Below are 21,053 nucleotides of genomic sequence, written 5' to 3' on the forward strand. Positions count from 1 at the left end.
CATGATACCTACAAGAAACTTATAAGACCCAGACCTCGCTAAGCTTACAAAAGTCAAGAAGCTCATCCCTGGGAATAAATAAGCACTAAACAACTTACAGAATCTTGTTTAGTGTAGCTGCGTGAAAGTTGGGCAAGGAACTGCAGTGATATGCCTTGCAGGAATGCTGGGTGAGCGTTTTGGACAGTAAAAGAACTGCCCAAGTCACCCATGCTCTGTAAGAAAACTCTCATCTGTGCTCCTATGAATAACATCAATAAATTCTTTGGCTCACCTAGCTGAACTTGATGGCATCATTTCTTTAGTATGTCTTTGTCCTCCATCTTTGGTGAATAAATACAATCCTCAGGAAAAGTCACTTAGTGCCAAGTAATGGAAACCCAGATCATTTGGCAAGACACGAAACTACTATAACCCTAGGGCTGAATGGACAGAGGACATAAACAGGGATGCCAGAGCCTTAAAGGTAAGGGCTACATGACAGGTCCAGAACTTTAGATTTCCCTTTTACATAGTGGACAGAGGCAGGGTGTTAGGCTACATCTACAGGGAGGAAAGATTACTGAAGTCACCTAGGGCAAAGGAAGGATGGAGAACAAGACAGTGGCTTCCTACCATCCTCTAGTCTTTCACCAGGTCCACATCTTGACTTTATCAAGTTAGATACAAACTAGCCAGACTTCTGGAGGATACAGTTCTCTACCACACAGCAGAGCATCATGGGGTTATGAACAGATCTAAACTAACCGGGAAAATGACATAATCCTTTATCTCATTGCTTCTCCTCTAAGACACCACCATATAAGATCCAAGTCATCCCAGAAGGATGAAATACTATATACATGTGGAAGTAGAATCATAGTACAATGTTCCATAGTGTACCCACTTTCCCAATATATCTGACTCTTTTGCATAAGGTTATGGCCTAATCCAGAGTCCATAGAAACACTAGCCTGCTGATAGGAGAAATGAGTTTCCAGGTGAATGAATGTCTCTGTGGATTTCTAATTGCTATCTTTTCCCTCTGCTCAATGCCTGATATCAGGTATGTCAGGGGCAGCCATACTCTCATTTACATCATGTCATCCTAAGCAGAAATCAAACATATTACTTTACCTATTGATGCCTTCCCACACTCTGCAGTGGATCTCAGTCTTTTATATACAAATGCATGCTAGGCCACAAGACAAATGTAATCACTGAAAGAGAGGAAGGAAAAAATCGGCTGCAGAAAGCCCAGGCAAGGAAGAAAATGAAGTCCACCCAATTCGCCGTATGCTTCCCAGAGAGCGGTGTAACATGTACACCATGTGGATGATAGGCCCTACAAAGAGTGACCAGGGACACCCCTGGTCCTCACTGGCAGTTTTCGACCTTCAGGAGACAACACTGCAGGTCAAGTATTCTGGTGGCCATAACCCTGTGATTGGGCAAACCGTTCATACAAACTAAAAATTAAGCAAAAGGTTGTGACCAACCTCAAGTATGAATTGGCCCTGGGCGCTCCTCCTGAAGGAGAGCAAGTAGCTAGGGACCCTCTCAAGGTGGCTCTGAGACTGAGGGCCTGGGAATGTGCTGCTCAGTAACATACACTGGCCCAGCTCCAGTAGCTCAAGCGCATGGAGCACAGCATTATGGAGCCCCTTTCCTCCCTAGAACCTAAAATTGAAGTTCTGATAAGAAAGCTGGTCTCAACTTGTAGGCAATATGCCAGAAATCCTCTGCAAGCTTTGATCCCTTAGCTAATATCACTCCCTATCTCTGGAACCCTCTCTAACTTCATAACCCATAAGAACGCCACATGTTCCAAGGTATCTCATTAAACTGCTTCATTCACACCTTCGTCTATCCATGCAGTTGACAGGTCAGATGCCTGGCTCCATCAGGAATGAAAAATGAACCCTGCTCTGTCTCAGAGCTTGCTGTCCAGTGGGCCAATCAAGCTTTTCAAATTTAAAAAGAAAAAAAAAAAAAGAAAGAAAAGCATAAGGATTATATGAACTCTTCCTGGGGCATGTTCAGGTTAAAGTTGGAGCAAAATTGAGGAAGAATGAAAAGCTTAATTTTAAAAGTTATTGAAGATGTGAGTGTTTTGAGACTTCTCTTCACAGTGGTTAGGATCTAGAATAGAGTGGAGTGAACAGTGATGAATCCAGGGTCCTAGAAGGGGAGGAAGTGAGGTCTCTTAGAAGAAGGTGTGATGGTTTGCATATGTTTGGCCCAGGGAGTGGCACTATTAGGAGGTACGGCCTTGTTGGAATAGGTGTGTCACTGTGGGCATGGCCTTACAACCCTCACCCTAGATGCCTGGAAGTCAGACTTCCACTAACAGCCTTCAGATGAAGATGTAGAACTCTCAGCTCCTCCTACACCATGCCTGCCTGGATGCTACCACGTTCCCACCTTGATGGTACTGGACTGAACCTCTGAACCTGTAAGCCAGCCCCAATTAAATGTTGTCCTTTATAAGACTTTCCTTGGTCATGGTGTCTGTTCACAGCAATAAAACCCTAAGACAGAAGGGACCGCCTGCTTCTGTCCCAAGTTCAAAGTGTCAGGTGTAGCAGAACCAATGCTGGAGAGATGGGCAGTCCTGGAGTGTCCTGCCCAGAGGGGGCATCCCCTGTACCCATCAACTCCACCAACCTCCGCTCCTGCCCTGTGCTCCTGCACAGAATTATCATTTACTACTTTAATCTGTCATCTTCTTAGTTTCCCTATCAAAACTCAGATCATCTTGAGGGCAAAGAGCTGTTGTTCAAATAGACAACCTTCGAGGAAGCATATGCTCCAAGCAGGAGGAGGGAGAAAGGGGGATTATAAGACAGACACAGCCTTGGTAAGGTTAAGTTCAGAAAATGATACCCTAGCCTGAATAGCTCCTGAGGCCAAAAGCATTTACCAACAAAAATAAATTATGGATTTATTTAATTAAGACCTTCAGAATTTCCAGGAATCCCATTACTGGTGAATGACAATCAGCACTGGGCTCGGGGTCTTTGTCATGCAAATGCTGCATTTATGCATCCGCTTTAACCTGTCAGCCATTCACTCTATTCTTTGGAGAGCTTTCTTTCTCTTTGCTTCATGGTTATTGCTTTTAACCTGGAAACAGGAAAAATGAGAGTCCGTTCCAAGTGGGACATCCCTTTAGTAGACCTTCTGTGTGGCCATATCAAAACCAATGCTTCAACAGTAAACCAGAACACAATCTCCTTCAGAGAATAGTATGTGGAGAACAATGCTCATCTGTTCTCCCTGACACCCAGGGCCAGCAGGTGTTGCCAACAAGACAATCCTCATGCTGAGCCATTTCAAAGGCTCTGTCAAGCCCAGTTCTCATTTCTGAGGCACTCAAATTGTGCAGGGGCGGGGAACATTGAAAAAGACACATTCTTGCTCTCACTAAGTACAGAACTAGGTACATTATTAATGTACACACAGGCAAACACACATACAAACAGAGAGACGGAGAGGGAGAGGGAGAGGGAGAGGGAGAGGGAGAGGGAGAGGGAGAGGGAGAGAGAGAGAGAGAGAGAGAGAGAGAGAGAGAGAAATAGGTGAACCCATTATCTCATGAGAGGCTGCATACAAGAGCAAGCAGAAAGCAAGGACTCTGAAATCAGTGATCAGGACTCAAGTACTAGAGCCTGAAGATCTCTAGCTGTTTCATCAGCTATATTAAGATAGGTACCCCACATAGTTCATGTGGGGTTAACAGGAGTTGGTGCATGTGAGTATCCGGAACATGCTGGTCTAGAGTACACTGTTCTTTGTGTTAGCTGCAGGGCAGGTTGTGTGTAACTTAACAAAGTCTTCAGACTTGTAGACCCTGTCACCATGCTTCAGCCCTTGGGTCTCACTTACCACAGTCTTCTCAGAATTCTCTTCCTAGGTACTCAGCCTCTCATAGAGAATATTCCAGATTTACTCTCCAGTATATGAGTGTCTCCGTCTACCTGTCCTTTCTTGAGGCACAAAGGCCATTCCAGATAAGACCAAGGTCAGGTACAACAAAGCAAGAAAAGAACTCAAGCCGCCCATTAGGGAAAGCCACACTTAGGGTGCTGCAAAGATCTTTGCTCTGGCTGCATTAGGAATGGGATCCAGACAAGCCCACAAGACACCTTGCAGATTCTGCTTTGTGTGCTGGAGCCCTGCCCTTCCAGGCAAGAGGGGTGCCATCCTTAATTATCATGCATCGAGGGGGCGTGAACCGAGGCCCTCCCAGGACCTGGTTAGTTTTCTCAATAAGGTCCATCCCTTGAGATATTCATCCTAACCATCTGAAGAAACATCCAGATGATCTCAACCTCCAGTCAGGTTCATAGACGTCACAGAGCAGAGGCAAACTACTATCACCAACCCACCTTTAAATCCTTGGATGGCAGGACCTAAGAACATAGGAAAGCTATCGCTGCCAGACTGTGGGTTACCAACCAATAACCGAAGCACCAGCCTCCTCTAGTCTAACCTCGAGCTCACTGTATAGCAGCCTCTAAGGCTGAGATTTATTGTGCCCATTTTCTGAGATGAGACCATGAGTCTGGAGCAGGTCCGCAACAGCTTCCAAGGAACGTTATCAAGATCCAGAGACGGTTCACACCCCACGCATCAGTCACCCGGAATTAAGAGAACGTTTCTGATAGTCAGATGTGGTACTCAGTTCCAGCAATTCCTTATTTGCACATATTTTATATGCTGATAACACTCATCTCTGAAAATAAAGTCATTTGTCTGTCAAAAAAAAAAAAAATCTAAATCCCTGTGAGCTGGCCCTGATACTAGGCTAAGCGGATGGGCTAATTCACATCAAGCTGTGCCTGTGACAATGGATCAGTGTATCTAGTCTTTCAGAGAAAGGGCAGAGTTTTTATCAGTGAGGATTTCAGTGCTATGTCTGGAATCTTTGAATGGCCACAGTAATTCAGACCTGTGTGTGCTGGAGGCTCCGGGGAGAGGAGGGATTTCAGGTTTGTGGGCTGCTCCATACTGGCCAGGGAAATGCAGGTGATAGAGTTAAGGGCTTCACAAATTTACTTATAGGTGATCTGAGAAAATACTGAACATAGACACTCAAAAGATCTGGCTGTGATCAGGAGTGCCAGAACTTCCCCCAGATACTTGGATCACGAGGGCTGCAGGCATCAGGCCTAGCCCAACTCTTTTCACAGTCAGAAGGGGACTTCATAGCACAGACATGGCTCGAGGAACTGGGGCCACCCTGTCCACGAGGAGCCGTCCAAAGCCTGGGTATAGAGAAATACTTTTACTCCCTCTGAGCCCTGTGTCTGCATCAGCTGCAGTCACAGGAACAGTGCACAGTTCCAGCAAAGTCTTCCAGGCCCAGATGGTACGAAGGCGGGTTCTAAGTCCCGCACATGAGCACCTCGAGTTCCCAGAAGTCATATACAGATCTCCAAATGTCCCACCAAGCCTCAGAGCTGCCAAGCAAGTCTGGCCGAATGTCTGAAAGCACTGGATGTTCCAGTCTTGATAGATTTGCCTCGGGGGATTGAGAGAGGCACAGCAAGGACACTTTCTGTAAGTGGCTTTATCGCTCATCTTCTCTCAGTCTGAGTTCCCTCAAAAGCAGGCCCCAAGTCTAGGCCCCACGGTAGGTTTTGAGGGGTGATTTCAGGGGGGATGGAAAGAGGAGTACAACAGTAAGACAAGAAGAGAAGGGAGCCAGTTACCACCACAGGCAGCTGAAATGCTGGGTCCCTCAGATGTCCTCCACCTGCAGGTAAAGGGAGTGGGAATAGAGGGGAGAGGTGTAAGGATTTGGTGACTCTTGGCAGCCACTGATAAAACAGGTCCTGGGAATAAATTTCCTAAAACTTGTGACATCCCATGACTACAAGTTTAGGATTCTAGTGATCAGAGAGAAGACACAAGGAAAAGGCTGACTCTGTTTGAAGTTGGGCTGCAGATCCAAACAGAGATGTGGCCAGGCACTGACAGGAGCTGTTAGAACCGCCCTCTGTGGAGAGGTGGAGAGACCTTGCTTTCTCCGTACATGTGCATTACACCACAGAGACATTGCTCTCTCCATACACATGTCTTCCATCTATCTGCCTTTGCCTGCTAGCCAACCGTACCACATTGATCCTGAGAAAACCCGTTCCACACTGAAGTCAAGACAAGCATAGAGCATATCCTGAAGCTCACTGCCTCTGTAAGTGGGAGGCTCCAGTCTCCAAGCCACTATGAGCAAGTTCTCCCTAAGGCAACACCGCTCTGCTCTCCTAGCTCAGCAGACTGAGGTTGGCGATAGGGCCGGCCACTCTTCATTCTCAGCTGCTATAGGCGAAATATTAGGCCATTTCCAATCTTGTCTTGTGGTGTAGGAAGATCTAAAAACACTAGAGTTACATGAAAACTAGAGTTACATGAAAAAATAGAAAATCCCAGTATTTTATAAAACTACCAGTCCAGGACTGACTGAATGAGAGCCTGACCTTAACTGCTGCCAAACGCTGCCATACTGAAAGCAGTGTCCGTTTTGAGCATCTTCTACTTACTTGGGAGTGGCCTGCATATGTGTTGAAACGTCAAAGAGATGCTAAAATAACATATCCCAGCCATCTGTCTTACTCCTCCAAATTGTTGTCTGATGTACTTCTGTCTGGCTCTCGGGGATTTCCTAACCTCTTTCTTTCTCTTTTGCTTCTGTGAGTGTGTGTGTGTGTGTGTGTGTGTGTGTGTGTGTGTGTGTGTGTGTCTGTGTGTGTGTGTGTGTGTGTCTGTGTGCACGTGTGCGCACGCACTTTCTGGAGCATCAGAAGGTAAATACGTCAGAAAATTACAGAAATTCTCTCTTTCTAAATCTACTCCAAGACTTCAAGAAGGAACCAATGTGGCAGGTTCGGGTTGGGAGAGCAGCCTGGGAAAGAAGTATTTAGTAAGTCAAGTCAGAAGGGTGGGTGTGAGAACCCCTCCCACCAAGCTTTCTCCTTATTACACACAGGCTGTGTCTGTGCGGGAGCTTCCAGGAAAGTCATCTTTAAATTCATATCTCATTATCTATCATAATTGAAAATATGGTGGCGCATAAGAAATGATGTTGACTTTGGATTCAGAATGTCAACCAGGTCTTTTCATTTCAAAAATACATGCATCCCTCAGTGGCCTGAAGTTACTATTAGGCTAAAATTTTTATAAACTCAACTCCAAGTCAAATATTACAGAGCTACCAAATGTTACCAAACCACTTAGTAAGAGAACGTGGTATTCCCATTAAATCAAAGCATCAAATTGCATTTCATGTCTAAGTTGCTGAATCTTTTTTGGCAAAATAGTCTGATCCTCAGCAACACTTCAATCTACTAAGAAGGGAAATGGAAGTTTTAATCCAAGCACATGGAGGCTGAGGTAGGCAGAGCTCTATGAGTTGTTAGCCAAAGCTACCTAGAGAGACCCTGTCTCCTAGGGATTTGAAAACAAAACAAAATCAAAATCTTCCTTCCTCTACCTTTCCGATGAAAGTATACAGAAGCTTGTCATCAACAGGACATTTCATCTCTGGAATGTAAGTGTTGACCACATGTCCATCCCGTTGTTTGAGTCCACTGTCTCATCGGTGTGACCTAACACACTGCTGAGCTCCTCTTTCTACATGGATGGCAACCACCAAAAGTATGTTCCAGCCAGGTTCACAGTTTCTCCTTTACATTTGGTTGCAGACTTAGTCCAGATCATTTTAAATGTTTAGTTTTATATCGGACGCAAAGGAGATCACCCACCCCAAAGGAATGAGGCACGCCGTGGCCCACCAGTCCCACTTACCACTTCTGTGAATTAAGGACAGAATGAGAGAAGCAGGAGCACCATATTGAACCATGCCCCTCCCCGAAAATGTCCTCTGGTCTAAATGATGTTCTAATGCATGCTTGATAAACTGCACCACCAAGATGCCCCTATGTGACTTAGAGGCATGAAGAGTTGTTGGCATGAACAACCCATGCAAATCTGCATTATTGATAAAGCAACTGCAGGCAGCCACACTACTGAGATTCTAAAGGTCCCAGTTCATATTTTCACCTCTTACATAATTTGGGAGAAGTGTCGAGCCTCACAGAGATTTCATAGAGGTTACTGAGCCTTGTGAACCTAGGGGTTAACCATCTCCTTCCCTGAGGAAACATTCATAGACCTTGTCTCGTAAGTAAATTAACCAAGTGATCATAGCTGCTCTAATTCAGGGCAGTAGGAGTCTGGACCAGGCTGAAGGAGAGAACTACACAATACTGTTAGTAAAGTCGGCCTGTTTCACTTGCCCACCAGCTCCCTCTTACCCCATGACAGGTCCCAGAAAGGATATATTTATAAAACGTGTGTACATTTTAAGCTTTGGTATCTTGGGGTGCGGGCAGGGGTGAGAACATCACCTCTGTGCCTGAACATCACCTAAGCTGTGCCATTCTCTTTTTGACAGCATCCACACCAGAACAGGTCAGCTGGATTTTCTTTGTGTGTCTCTAACAGAGCCAGAGTCTTCTGTCCTAAGAACAGAGGCATGTGTCTTCCCTTGTTTAGCTTGTTACCAGAAACATTTCACCAGTTGTAAAAGCCACACTACCACCTTCCTTTCCATGATGTCATTAGCACCTAGATACTAGACACGTGAATGTGCTGGTGGCTACTGAATTCACAGTGGCTCACATGAAATCACTGTGGATTCACAATAAGCATCTACTCTTCCTTTAGTATATGGGTAGGCCTTTAGTACGGGTTGGAACATGCTACACATTACATCCTTGTAGTTCCTCTATATCTCAGTTTATGCAGCATATGACTTGTTAAATTATGCACATACTTTTTTTTAAATGTCTGTAAATTTCATTTCAGGATAATAATGGTATCACTGCAAAATATGTATGATGGGGGGGGGGGGAGGCTGACTCTTGGTTCTAAGATCCTTTCTGCTTACTTCCTGTTACACACTCTAAAACTAGTAAAGCCTGCTTGATCCACGCCCCAGCCTCAGTAAACCAAGAGCAATGTTATTCCCACTTGAACCGCAGTTGTGGGATGAGAGAAACCCTGGGTTGATCTGGAGCTAGCATAGGTGGGAAATGGTAGGATTACCCAGAGAACAACTCATACCCATAGGAGAAAGGGGCAAAATCATATATACCAGGAATCTACCCTCCACTGCAAGCCACATATAGCCCACACCTCTAGGTTCTGTAATCTAGGAGAGATTGCCTCTTGCCAGTCTCAGAAGACTTGGGCTTTGGTTTGATGGAGAGAAGTAGTATTTCCCTGTGCATAAAGTCATGCATTAATGCCCAGAATTGAACCAGCATTTCCTTAGATCCCAAAGTAAATGTTCTGGCTTCAGAGAGATTTCCCTTTGTACATTTCTGTAGACGATGATATATATACACAACCCAGAAAGCTCAGCCTCTGTTCCCTGATGCCCTAGCTGTGGGCTTAGAAATCCACGGGCCTCGTTGCAAGCGGCCATCCCACTTTAATTGATAACAAAGCTTTTCCAATTAAGAACCTCATCTTCGCTTCTTTGTACACACGCATCCGATATTACAAATTGCAAATCGTTTCTAACGATCTGTTTTGGAAAGCAGGTGTGACTTATCCACTTAAGATTTGTACAGTCTGGGGATTAACAGAAGGCTGATAGGAACAAGGAGGCCTAAAGGGGCGGTGTGGGAGAACCTCAGCTCTGCAGCCAGTGATAGCTCAATTCTCACCGGTGTGTGACAGTGTTCTTCAGTAGTATATGGTGTTCTGTGTTACAGAGCACAAGGTAGGGCTTGGGATGCTGTGACTTCACTGGTGGTTAACTTTACAAAAGGCACTGAAGTTCCCATGTAGGATGCCCGATGCTGAGAACCAGGGTCCTACAGACATCTGTGCTGAGGAGAAAGTGCTGAGAACCACACAGAAGCCAAGCCCCGAGCTTCAGAGTTTCCAGTAAAGAAGGAACAGGATGGCATCTGTACCCTCCCCTAACCTCAGAAACTTAAGAGTCACCACAGCTGCCATTCAGCATGGGCCAAAGAGCCTTGTTCCAAAGGACAGGCAGCTGGCCACTGCCAACCCAGTTTAGATAATAGAAAATGTGTCCTACAGAGGCTGGGGGGGGGGGCACAGAAGCTGTTATTACTAGAGTGCGGTTTAAACACAACCCACACCTGCCTACCACACATGTCTAACCTCTACTGCTCCAGACAGTCTGCCATGACACTAGAGTGTTAACCGTGTGAATCAAAGACCCCAAACGGGGCAAGATGAGAGCAGGTGTCATGTGCTATTATCGCTTGTCAAGGTCATAGATGTTTCCTTCCCGGTAAGATGATGAAGTAGATCCTAAGGATACCAGGGTCTCAGAGACTCGGGTCTAGAGCAGTGGCAGCTCCCAATTCCCCAGGCAGAAGTCCTTTAAGCTGGAAGTGTATAGCTGGTGATAGGGTGTGAGGACGATGCTCATCACAAACCCATGTCTTTGGTAGCATTGGCTTGTTCTGTTCAGTGGACAGCGCTACACTTTCAGACAGTGCCTTTGTCCACAACTGTGGGTTGAGGAGACAAAACATAAAGCTATCCTGGTGATGACTCTAGTCACTACTGGTAGTGTCTTAGGGAGTGGCTTCAGGGAAGCAGCCAGAAGCAAGCCTTGGGGCCCAGTATAAGGAGAGAGATTCTGAAGTCTTTGTCGCAGGCAGTCTTGTGACAGGACAGGGAGGATGGGAGAGGAGAAACACTGAAGGCTGTGGCAATAGTTGTGCAGCCTATGGTACACTTTAGGAACAAAATGGTGGGACTTGGGTTTCCTAAAAGTTACAGAAAATTCCAGAAAAGAGTTACGCCTCCAAAGAAAGGTTGTTGGCTACTCCCTGGCTTCCATTTCCCTCCTAAGGAGAATTATTCCATGGGGGCTGCTATTAAACTTCTGGAAGATTGGAGTTAAGGCAAGAGATTGTTCAAAGGGAGAAAGAATAGAAGTGTGATTTAAAAAAAAATAACAGCACCCCCTTTCACTGCTTCTAACTAAAAGAAGAGTATATATCATTGAAATGTCAAATACAATTCTAAAATTAGTAATCAAAAAATGACCATCCCGAGATTGATGCCGATACTGAAATAACACATATGACTGGATTTCCTTTGGGAAAAGAAACAAAATGAACAATAAAAAGGAAGGCAGGGAAGGCACCAGGCTCTGGTTGTAGAATTCCTTCACTCTGATTATGAATTGCCTTAAGAGAACCCACATTCCCACAAACAAAAGTACCAGAAACAAAACGTTAACTAAAACTCTGAAAATGTGGTGTCCTGCAAGTGCAGTCTTCACCCCTTCTCTAGCAGCCTTTCTCTTCCTTTCCTGAGAAGTACCTCGGCTTTCAGCTCTTCCCTGTAAACCTTATTCGCCATCTCTCCCAGATAGCAAGGGTGGCCAGGGGCAGTCTGACATAGAAAGAAGAAGTAAAACCCTGGGACCCTGTGGGCTTCATCTTTCCTTCCATCGAGGTTGAAAGGACCAAAGATGGTGATTGTCTAACTTCAGACTCATGGAAAAGAACCCTCCACACTCCAAAATTAGCCCCTCTACCTTCATTTCGTGACGAGTCATGAGTGATTCATCCTCTTAGTTCGCCATTCCCTCAGATTTGGCACCTTCCTTCCAAGGCAGACTGTTAGATAAGACTTACCGCCTTCCAAGAGGCAGCATTGGTAGAAGGAAGTCTAAACCCATCCATAAGCAAGTGCTTTCTAGCTCTGAGGACTTGAAGGGACGAGAAGAACTGGAAAAAGAACGACTATCATGGAAAAAATGCACTCAAGCTGGGGAAACGCTCTAACTCCCTGTGGGTGTTTCCAAACTTCTAAGCCACAAGACCCTCCATTCCCTTCCTGTCCCCAGGAGCCTTAGCAATGACAGAAAGACTTCCTAACACCGGGAGTCCTGTGGAAGATGGGGTAATCCTACTGGCAAGCTACAGCTTCAGCACACCCGCCCTGAGAAACAGGTAACTGAGCTCATGGGGTGAGCTCAATGGGCAGCGGGTCCTCATTCTAGCAGATGAACGAATAGAAGTCTTGTCCCTCCCCAGGGCCGACTGAAGCGGAAACCTGAAGCATGAAGTTTAAGCTTCACCCCTTGCCTTCATCTGCACCTTGCTTCTTCTCCATGGAACTTCCAATGGCTTGATGAAGAGTCCATCCCTTAAATCCAGATGGTCAAGTACAGCTTGACCCCAAAGAAGACAACGCCCTGAATGTTCCCATAAGGCCTGAAGCTCTACCTGCACGCATTTGAACAGACCAGATCCATCACCAGTTGGATGGTGTATACCTTACTCAATAAACCAGGCGTTTCTTTGCAGCATTTGGCCTGAGAATGAGGCAGAAGTGTCTCTAGCTTCAGATATAGGGTGCTAAGTGGTTCCTGGCAACAGGAGTGAGAAATCGTGAATACCTACCCATGCTCTCAAGCTATGGAAGTCCAGAGAAACTGCTGTTCAAAGGGATCATAAATAACACATCCTAGGGCGGGGACTTCAATATTTTTGATGGGTTCCCTTTCTCCTCCCTTCCAACTTTGATATATGTACTTACTTAACGAAGGTCTGGGGAGGGTTAATTGAATTAATATATGTAAAGTGCTTTAAGTTTGAGGAGAATGCACAATATAAATGGAAATGTCACTAAAAAGGTTAATCTAATTTACATCTAACACTTTCAGTTCATGGTGTTAATGAACTATATCCTTTTAGAGAGTGATTAATTTATAGAAATGTGATTATTTTTCCTAATGCTATATATGGGTCAGCTTCTCCTATTACTATATCTAACTTTATAGGAAAACTCAACATTTTATAAATTAAGATAATAAATCAAAGGCTCCTGTAATGGTTATAGTTCATTAATTACAAGGGGACATGCATTAGATTAACATTTATCTGTTTTAATTAATTTGCTGCAATGCAGTTATCCATGAAAATTGAAAAAAATGCTTGACATAATATTAACAGGTTTTGCTGGTATTTCCCTGAAAATTCTGGGCTTGGCACAGCTGTATTCAATGTATGACCATGGGGACCACCAGCACTGTGGCACATGCATCCGAGAACTGGGGAGGGACTCCTCGCTAAATTCAAACTTCAGAAAATATAATTAACTGAGTCTACAAGACAAGATGAAGGGAGAAAGATCTGAGGCTTTGTTTGGGGGTTTGGAGTCCCAAAGTCTCAAAACAAATTTCTTAAATATGATCACTTAATTTCCTTAGCTACTTCATCCTTTCAAAGGACGTGCAGAGCTATCTATCCGGACACCTGGGACTTCTGAGGTAGAAGAAATGGGCACCATGGATATCTCTTCTACCTACAGAAAACCAGATGCCCAGAGGCTCTGGTCCCACAGACCTTGAAGCCCATTTGGTGAATTCAGACCATGAGAACTGAAAACCAAAACTTTTCCCTAACACCCTGGTGGATTTCTACTTGGAATTAAAAGAAGGCTGCATATTTATTTAACCACATAATAAAACAGACATCGTGGAGAATGGCGGGAGACACGGAAGTGATGTGCTTTTATTTTAGATTGGCAATTATCACATGACGATTCAATGCAACAACGCCAAAGAAGTAAGTCATAATTGAACTGATCAAACATTCTCAGACACAGCGAGGACAGTGTCTGCGAGCTCCAAGTCCAATTTAAGGGGGCACCATCAAGGTCTGACTCCTTCACACATTTTAGTGTGTGGCTAATGTCCTGATTCATCCGGGTATTTTAAACTCCTACAAAGCAGAAGCTGTGAGTTGACAGGGAAAAGGCCAGGACAAACTCGGGAAGTAGCTCTGAGGTGCACGGCTGAGCCTTGGAGGACTTTCAAGTGCTTGGAGAGGCGCGCTCTTGAATACAGTGCTTAGCAACAGTCTCAAAGGGATGAGTGGCACATTTCCCTTTAGAGATCCGAGGTCACAGTCTTCTATGGAAACAGGAAGATGGCACTTTGAAGGGGGAGAAAACAAGGAGCAGGTGAAACATGGGAGGGCAAAGCTCCCGAGGAAGAGCAGATCATCGGGAGAAGACGGGAGGTACCATGGAATGCCGTCCATATTAGAAACACTGGGGCTCTTTAAAGAAAAGCACAGGTCCTTCTTAAAGACAGTTGCTGCAGACCCTTGGTAAGGAGTGGTCCAGGAACCAGCTAGCTGCTTTCTCTGCTTGGGGCGAGACACAGCAAGGTAGGGAGTGCCTTGGGGAAAGGAGACAAACCAGGCTCACTCCAAATCAAGAAAGAGGGCCAAGAGCGAGTGAGACTTTCCACTAACGCAGACTCCTGCAGCAATTTCGAAGGACTCTCTGAACAACATTACCTTTAGGTCCCATGGAGCCTCCATGACTTTCCTCAGGGCCTCCTTTAAGCTCTCCTCAACTCACTCTGCTAAGTGAGGCTACCCAAGCAGGGAGTCCATGGTGGCCATACTGTTCTGGGTTGGGAATTTCAGTCCGGCTGCCTCTGTGACAGCTCGAACAAGTTCAAATCATTCTTGGAGCTTCTGATCTCTGCTCCTAGAGTTTGTATGAGGGTCAAATTGTGACAAGCGCTTTAAGAAAGCATCTGCAAGGTAGCATGTTCTCAGTCAGTGCACACCATTCTATCCGCTCAGGAGCCTGGATTCGGGCAATGGAATCAGTGTTGTGTGAGCATGCTTCTCACCTTTGTCACTCCACCACACAAGGGCCTCCCTACTACTTTGCATTTTTCTTACTGTACCCACCCCTATCTACTTACCCAGTCTCTACTTACCCATTAAGACGCCTCTCATTTTCTCCATAAAGCTCCCTCGACTTCTAAACTTGTTAATTTCCTCCCCCACTCACAGGTCTTTGGGGGCCCAAGAACAATCTACCTCTTGTTTTGGAGTTGATGTTATTGCCTTGACTCATCTCAGATAGGAAAATGGCAGCCAGGAACTGTGCTTGGTGATCAGGCTAAATACCAGAGCCCAGGGCATATTTGGATAATTATAACTCCTATCACTGGCATCTTTCTGACTGCTATCTGTGTCTGCCCCACAGCTCTGTCCTCTGCTCTGCAGAGTGCCCATGGCTTCAGTTCAATGGTTTCCAAGGCCTCCCAGTGGTCTTTCCTGAAAACCTAATTTTCTGATGGAACCATTTCCACAGGGTCCAATTAGTGCTGGGCTAAGTAATAAAGAAGAATGTGATAATGGGTCTCAAGCTGTCTTTTAGTCCTCATAGCTTGGGTCACCCTCAGCGCTGTAAGTACAAACCATCTCAGATGCTGGGTGCGCTATTGATGAAAAGGAACGTTTACCTGCTATCTAGGACCACAAGCTGGGGGTTGGGGGGAGTAGCAGCCTGGATGCTGATCTGTTTTTATAAGCCAAATCACACCATGAGTTACTCCTCCAGGAACCAGAGCCTCCCACGTCTCTGCTGCTTATACATGGAGATGCCCTTGCTTATTTATGAGTATACAACACGCTCTCAAGCCGTACTTACTCTTAGCTCGCTCTGCATTAAGTTTCAGGCTGGCCATTAAAAGGTAACTATAAAGGCATTCATAGAGCAGTAAAGGATGCAGGAGCTTTCCCAACTTACATCAGTTGTGTGTATGTGCATGTGTTTGTATGTGTATGTTTGTATGTGTATGCGGTATTTGCTCATACATGCACAGTCCTCATACAAAGAGAGACAGAGCAAAATCCAGTTTTTAGTTAATTAGACAAAGCTATTCAATTTCAAAGAAGTCAGACAAGGGGAGTTTCACCAAGTCCTGGATACTACTATGACCAGGTGTTAGAGGATTGATAATCAAAGTTATATTGTGTATTCAGTGTCCTTTACTCCACAATCTGAAATAGAAGCTTTCTGAATACTGTTAAGACAACCACCTTGCAAGACAGGGCTCTGTATCCCCACTTTATAGATGTGGAAGTCAAGACTCAAAGGATAAATTCATTTGCTTAATATCACCTAATGAGAGAATAATTGGGCCAAGATTCAAAGTCAAGTTTCTCTAGCAGCTGCACTCAAAATTTTACTTTATAGGACAGGAGAAAAATCTAAAATGTCTCTGTCAAAAATTGGATACCATTTGGGAAAGCATGCAGGTGTGCACGCTAAGCCAAACTCCTGGATGCTCATCCACAGCTCAAGGCCAGCCCAAACAATACAGAGAAGCCCTGAACACCCACAGATCAGTCTGGGGTCAGGCCAGGAAACATCTGCATGCCTGAGGCAGAGGTGTGCCTTTCTGGGAGGGGTCATCCCAGGAAAGTTCCTAGAGAAGATGATGCCCACATGTGACCAAGCTGGGTATTAATGAGAATAAAGCAGAGGAAGACCTTCTAACCATAAGACCAGAGGTGACTAGGGTTAGAGTCTACTCTAGTTCAATGTGGAGAAATATTTGGGCCCTTGTGTTTCACCCGGAGAAGTAACTTTGTGGACTGTTAAAGAGCCATGTGCTACTTGCCCAAGATGACTGAGGACGATTCCCCACAGGAGTGAACACCCCCTTTCAGGACAGATGCTACAATGTGTAATATTGTGCACTAGTCAAAGGAGGTTTCCAGTTTGTGAATGAAAGAATAAAACTGCTTCCTTGAGCCAGAACCCTGGTTCCCAGAGGTATACACGCATTCTGAGTCCCACCTCAGACACAGGCCTGCTTACATACATGCTCACCCTTGCTGGAGTCCTTTAAAGGACCAGGTTATATACACATTACTATGAACAATGCCTGGAAACTGTTCAAGAGAAAGGCACCATGTATCAGAGAAAGACAATGAACTCCAGTCACCTGAAGGGCTGTATTAAATTTAATAAAATGCCAGTGATCTCACAACCTCAAGGGCTCAGCGTGCGTTCTCTTTCTAGGTGCTGGACCCCAGGCACAGACCATCCGGGTACAGATAACCTGGTCCTTTAAAGGACTCCAGCAAGGGTTTGTTTTTGTTTTTGTTTTTGTTTTTGTTTTTGTTTTTTGGTTTTTTGTTTTTTTGTTTTTTTTGTTTTTTGGGTTTTTTTTTGTTTTTATGTGTATCCTAGGCATAGTGGGATGAAGAAGCAGTTTCAACTGCCCGGCTACTTTATTATGTCTGCTTCTGGAACATGGTTGCACTAAAAACTCAACATTAGGTGGAAAACCCCAGCCGTTGTCGGGAATTAGTTTCTAGGTCCCCTGAAGCAAGAAGTAAGAAATACAAAGGCAAAATACATTACTATGCAGACGTGCCATCCACATCCAAGACCAAGAGAGCACTTGTAAACAGTGGTCCAGAGGGTGTGCACAACTCAGGGGGTGTGCACAACTCAGGGGGTGTGCACAACTCAGGGAGTGTGCACAACTCAGAGGGTGTGCACAACTCAGGGGGTGTGCACAACTCAGGGGGTGTGCACAACTCAGAGGGTGTGCACAACTCAGAGGGTGTGCACAACTCAGGGGGTGTGCACAACTCGGGGTGTGCACAACTCAGGGGGTGTGCACAACTCGGGGGTGTGCACAACTCAGGGGGTGTGCACAACTCAGGGGGTGTGCACAACTCAGGGGGTGTGCACAACTCAGAGGGTGTGCACAACTCAGCTTCACTGCCCAATGCGCACTCCCTGTTGTCTTCTACCTATGGACTCAGAAGTGCACTGAGAAAGTCATCCCTCTGTTCAGTCTCTCTCGTGGACCCTCCTGAGTCTTCTCCTTTTTGAGGATGGAAATAGAAATGGTAGAAACCTTAGAAACAGCGCTAGCAGAGGCAGTGCGTGTTACATACAAAACTCGGTTTTATTGTTCCTCCCGAATAGTCCTCAGGGATTATATGATTTAGAAATGTAAACTTCAAGTGCATTAAAATAAAGAAAGTCTCCCCTGTAAATGTTAAATAAACTGTTATAATAAACGTGTCTGTTGTGACCAAACATTACTTATTTCTAAATAAATAAATTAAATAAATAAATGGTAAATGGTGCTCTTTGCAGCCCCCTTGTGGTTTGAGGTGGAACGGCAAGGAGAATCCAGCGTAGCGCCCACTCTCAAGGCCAATAAACTTTTACAGTAAAGTGACAAACGGCTTTAAAGGTGAAACGGATATATTCTAAGTGAAGAAAATTACAGATTTAAATCATTATATATGTATGCATATATATAATTATTCACGTAATCTAGATTCGTGGAAGCCTGCATTTGTTGTTGATTTCCGTTCTTTCCCTTTCCTCTCCTTTCCCCTTCTCAGCAAACTCGGCAACGTGTAACACACCACACCGAGTTCTCTCCCCAGATTAATCCTTCCCTAATCCTTACTCACCGTGAGCTCCCTACCCTCTTATAAATATGCCACTTGGTCTGCAACAATGTGAAAGACAACCTCGGGAGAATGAAATCTGCCTGCCTGTCAAAGTGTCAATCCAGGAAGAACAGACCGCTTGGACACTCGTTTTTTTAATCCTTATTTTCACCAGAACAACAGCAAATCACATTGGTCTCTTCATACAGACTACCTTTTACCATACCACTTTTAAAAGGATATTTTGGGGATGAATTTTTCTGTCCTCTCAAAAACGAAACTCCTTGTTTAAGAATGAGGAAAGGTGAATGTTAGAGGACACTTGTGCATAAAATCTTTTCCAAATTATGTCACCAGGAATTAATAGGTTGAAAAGAATAGGAATACCTCTCTTCCCAAATTTATCACTTGCAAATGACAGGAGAGGCAGCTCTCAAAGTCCAGACAACTCCGAATTGAATGGCCTGCTTCTCTAACTCCCCAATCTCCAGAGAGATCCAAGATGCTGTGCAGTCCATCCTAGCTCGGCTAGCAAGCCTCTAAATCAAGCTGTCTCTACTTGTGAATCTTTTTCCAACAAGGACAAAAACTCTGTCTTCAAAATATCGCCAGACAGAATTCCAAGGACCACATATCCCCAGTTCACCTGGCAAAAACCAAAAGCACGCCCTTCTTGTCAACCGCGCAGAGAATCAACAAGTTACCACTTAAGCCAAGCGCTCTGTCCTGCGATCAGCAACAGCCTCTCTGAGCCCACCCTCATTCACACTAATTTGGCTCCAGCGATGCTTCCCAGCCTATGGCTACCGCATGACCTTCTGTTCCAGACCCGCCCTCCAGATGCGGGCTCCCCAACCTGCGCTTCTCCCAGCGCTCCCAGACAGCTGTCAAAGTCTGGGGCTTGGCAGCTTCTAGGTTCCCCTGATAACACCAGCGTTCAGGAGAATCTTGGAGGATTAGAGAGGTCAAGATTAATTCGAAAGACCAGAGAGGAGCTCTGGGCTCGGAGACTCAGACCTCCGGAGGAAAGCAGAGTGTGAACCTCAGTAGGAACCATCACATCCCGCGCTTCCTCCGGACTCTGCCCATCTTAAGGACGTGCGTTCCCTGGGGAGCCAGAGCCGGCTCTGCGGAGCCTGCGGAGCGCCGGGGTGTGGGCAAGGCTTTCAGGAGCCTACAAGTTCCCACGCCATCCCCAAGCTGGAGTGGTTCAGCTCCTCTTGCTCCTTTGAAGCCCTTAGTTCTTGCCCCCAAAGCAGAAGCAGACAGACACCTGCTTCACCCACCCACCCAGCCCCCGCTACAGAACCCGTGTCCTGCCTTGCTCCAAGCATCCCTGAGCCAACCCGCGATGCTCCCATCCCAGCACACAGGACCCCAAAGTTCTCTGTACTCCATAGACCTCCCCTTCTTCCCCTTGGCGCCTGGACCCCGCCCAGAGGTTGGGCTGGAGAACCTCTTGGGTCCACGGCTTAGGGCGCTGACTTCGAGGACAGTGCGCGCAGAAGCCGAGGCTGCCACAAGAAAGGGTGGGTGTTGCACGCGTTAAGTCCGGGGTCTGCACCCTGGAGCCCGCTCTGCCTCCTTCCTGAAGAGGAACAAACTTCCCCAGCACCCACCTTTCGCCGCGAGGAGGCGGCGCCGCCGGCTGTCCCCGCCGTCGCCGCTGCCTCCGCCGCTCCCTACGCCCAGCGCCAGCAGGAGCGGCACCAAGCACAGCCTCCCCGGCAGCATCCTCGCCGCCTCAGCCGCCACCGAGCTGCCGCCGCCGCCTACCGCCCGCGCCCGCCTCGCCTGCCGGTGTCCGCTGGTGCTTGCCGCGCCGCCTCGCTGTAGCTGCCGGGTGCGCTTCAGGAACCGCCGCCGCCCTCACCCACCGCCTCGGCTGCCCTTCGCCGCGCCGCTCGTTCGCCGGCAACAGCAGCACTCACTGGCGCGGACCCGGAGCGGCTCCGGCGCTCACCCCGGGACGGCCCGTGACGTCACGGAGGGAGGGAGGTGGCTCGTGCATATTCATGAGGCGCGGACATTGGCGCGGGGTTGCGCGCTCCCCCGCCTCGCAGCTCTGGCCCCCAACTTTCCTCAGCCATCCCCAATGCCGCTCACTCGCGTGATCAGGCTGGGTCAGGCGCCCGCTCCGGAGGGCACCCTTGCGGGAGGCTCCAGGGGAGCCTTAGGGCCTGGCGTCCCCCCTGCGGCTTTCCAAACTGCCGCCGCGAGGCACTGCGAGCGCCACCACCAAGTGATCACCCGCTTCCTGAGGACCTTCTGTAGAGACACAGGCGACCCTACCGTGATGCGCCCTTTGAACCGACCTCCCTACGGAGGGGCCAGGATGGTGTCTCTGCAGGCCCTGCCCTTGGCTATGGTCTAGGGATGGACGCTCTATGCCTCCTGGTCTGGGGAGGGCGCCAGGCGCTCGCTAGAGCTGCAAAACGCCAGAGCCTCTTGGAGTTGTAGGGCAGAGATCGCTTAGGACCTGCGTAGCAATGCCTGGGCTCTGCGCCATCTCAGAGAAGCAGGGACAGCCACTGCTGGAGTCAAAGGGACTAGCTAAAGTCAGAAAAGCCAACCTTCAGTCTTCAGTGGGAACCACATTCAAACTTCCCACTCAGAAGTTGCCACCTTTACATTGTCACTACCTAGGTAAAGAGCATGTCATTTGGTGTGATGCCTTCTAAAATCTCAAGCCAGGGAACACTCTCCCTGGAGGTGGGTTTCATATTGTTCTCTACAACTTCAACTGCACTCAGGATTCCAGAGGAT

General features: G+C 46.7%; 1 protein-coding gene across 1 annotated transcript in view; it reads right to left on the reverse strand.

Moving 5' to 3' along the window:
• The window catches only part of Clstn2 (calsyntenin 2), a 616,509-nt gene extending 596,290 nt beyond the window's left edge, over nucleotides 1–20,219 (reverse strand). The window contains exon 1 of the mRNA NM_134377.2: nucleotides 19,907–20,219. Within this exon, the coding sequence (NP_599204.2) occupies nucleotides 19,907–20,021 (115 nt within the window). The 5' untranslated portion in view covers nucleotides 20,022–20,219. The remainder of the gene's footprint in view (nucleotides 1–19,906) is intronic.
• Between the last annotated feature and the right edge of the window lie 834 nt (nucleotides 20,220–21,053).

This window comes from Rattus norvegicus, chromosome 8, assembly GCF_036323735.1.
Source record: "Rattus norvegicus strain BN/NHsdMcwi chromosome 8, GRCr8, whole genome shotgun sequence".
Lineage (NCBI taxonomy): Eukaryota > Metazoa > Chordata > Mammalia > Rodentia > Muridae > Rattus > Rattus norvegicus.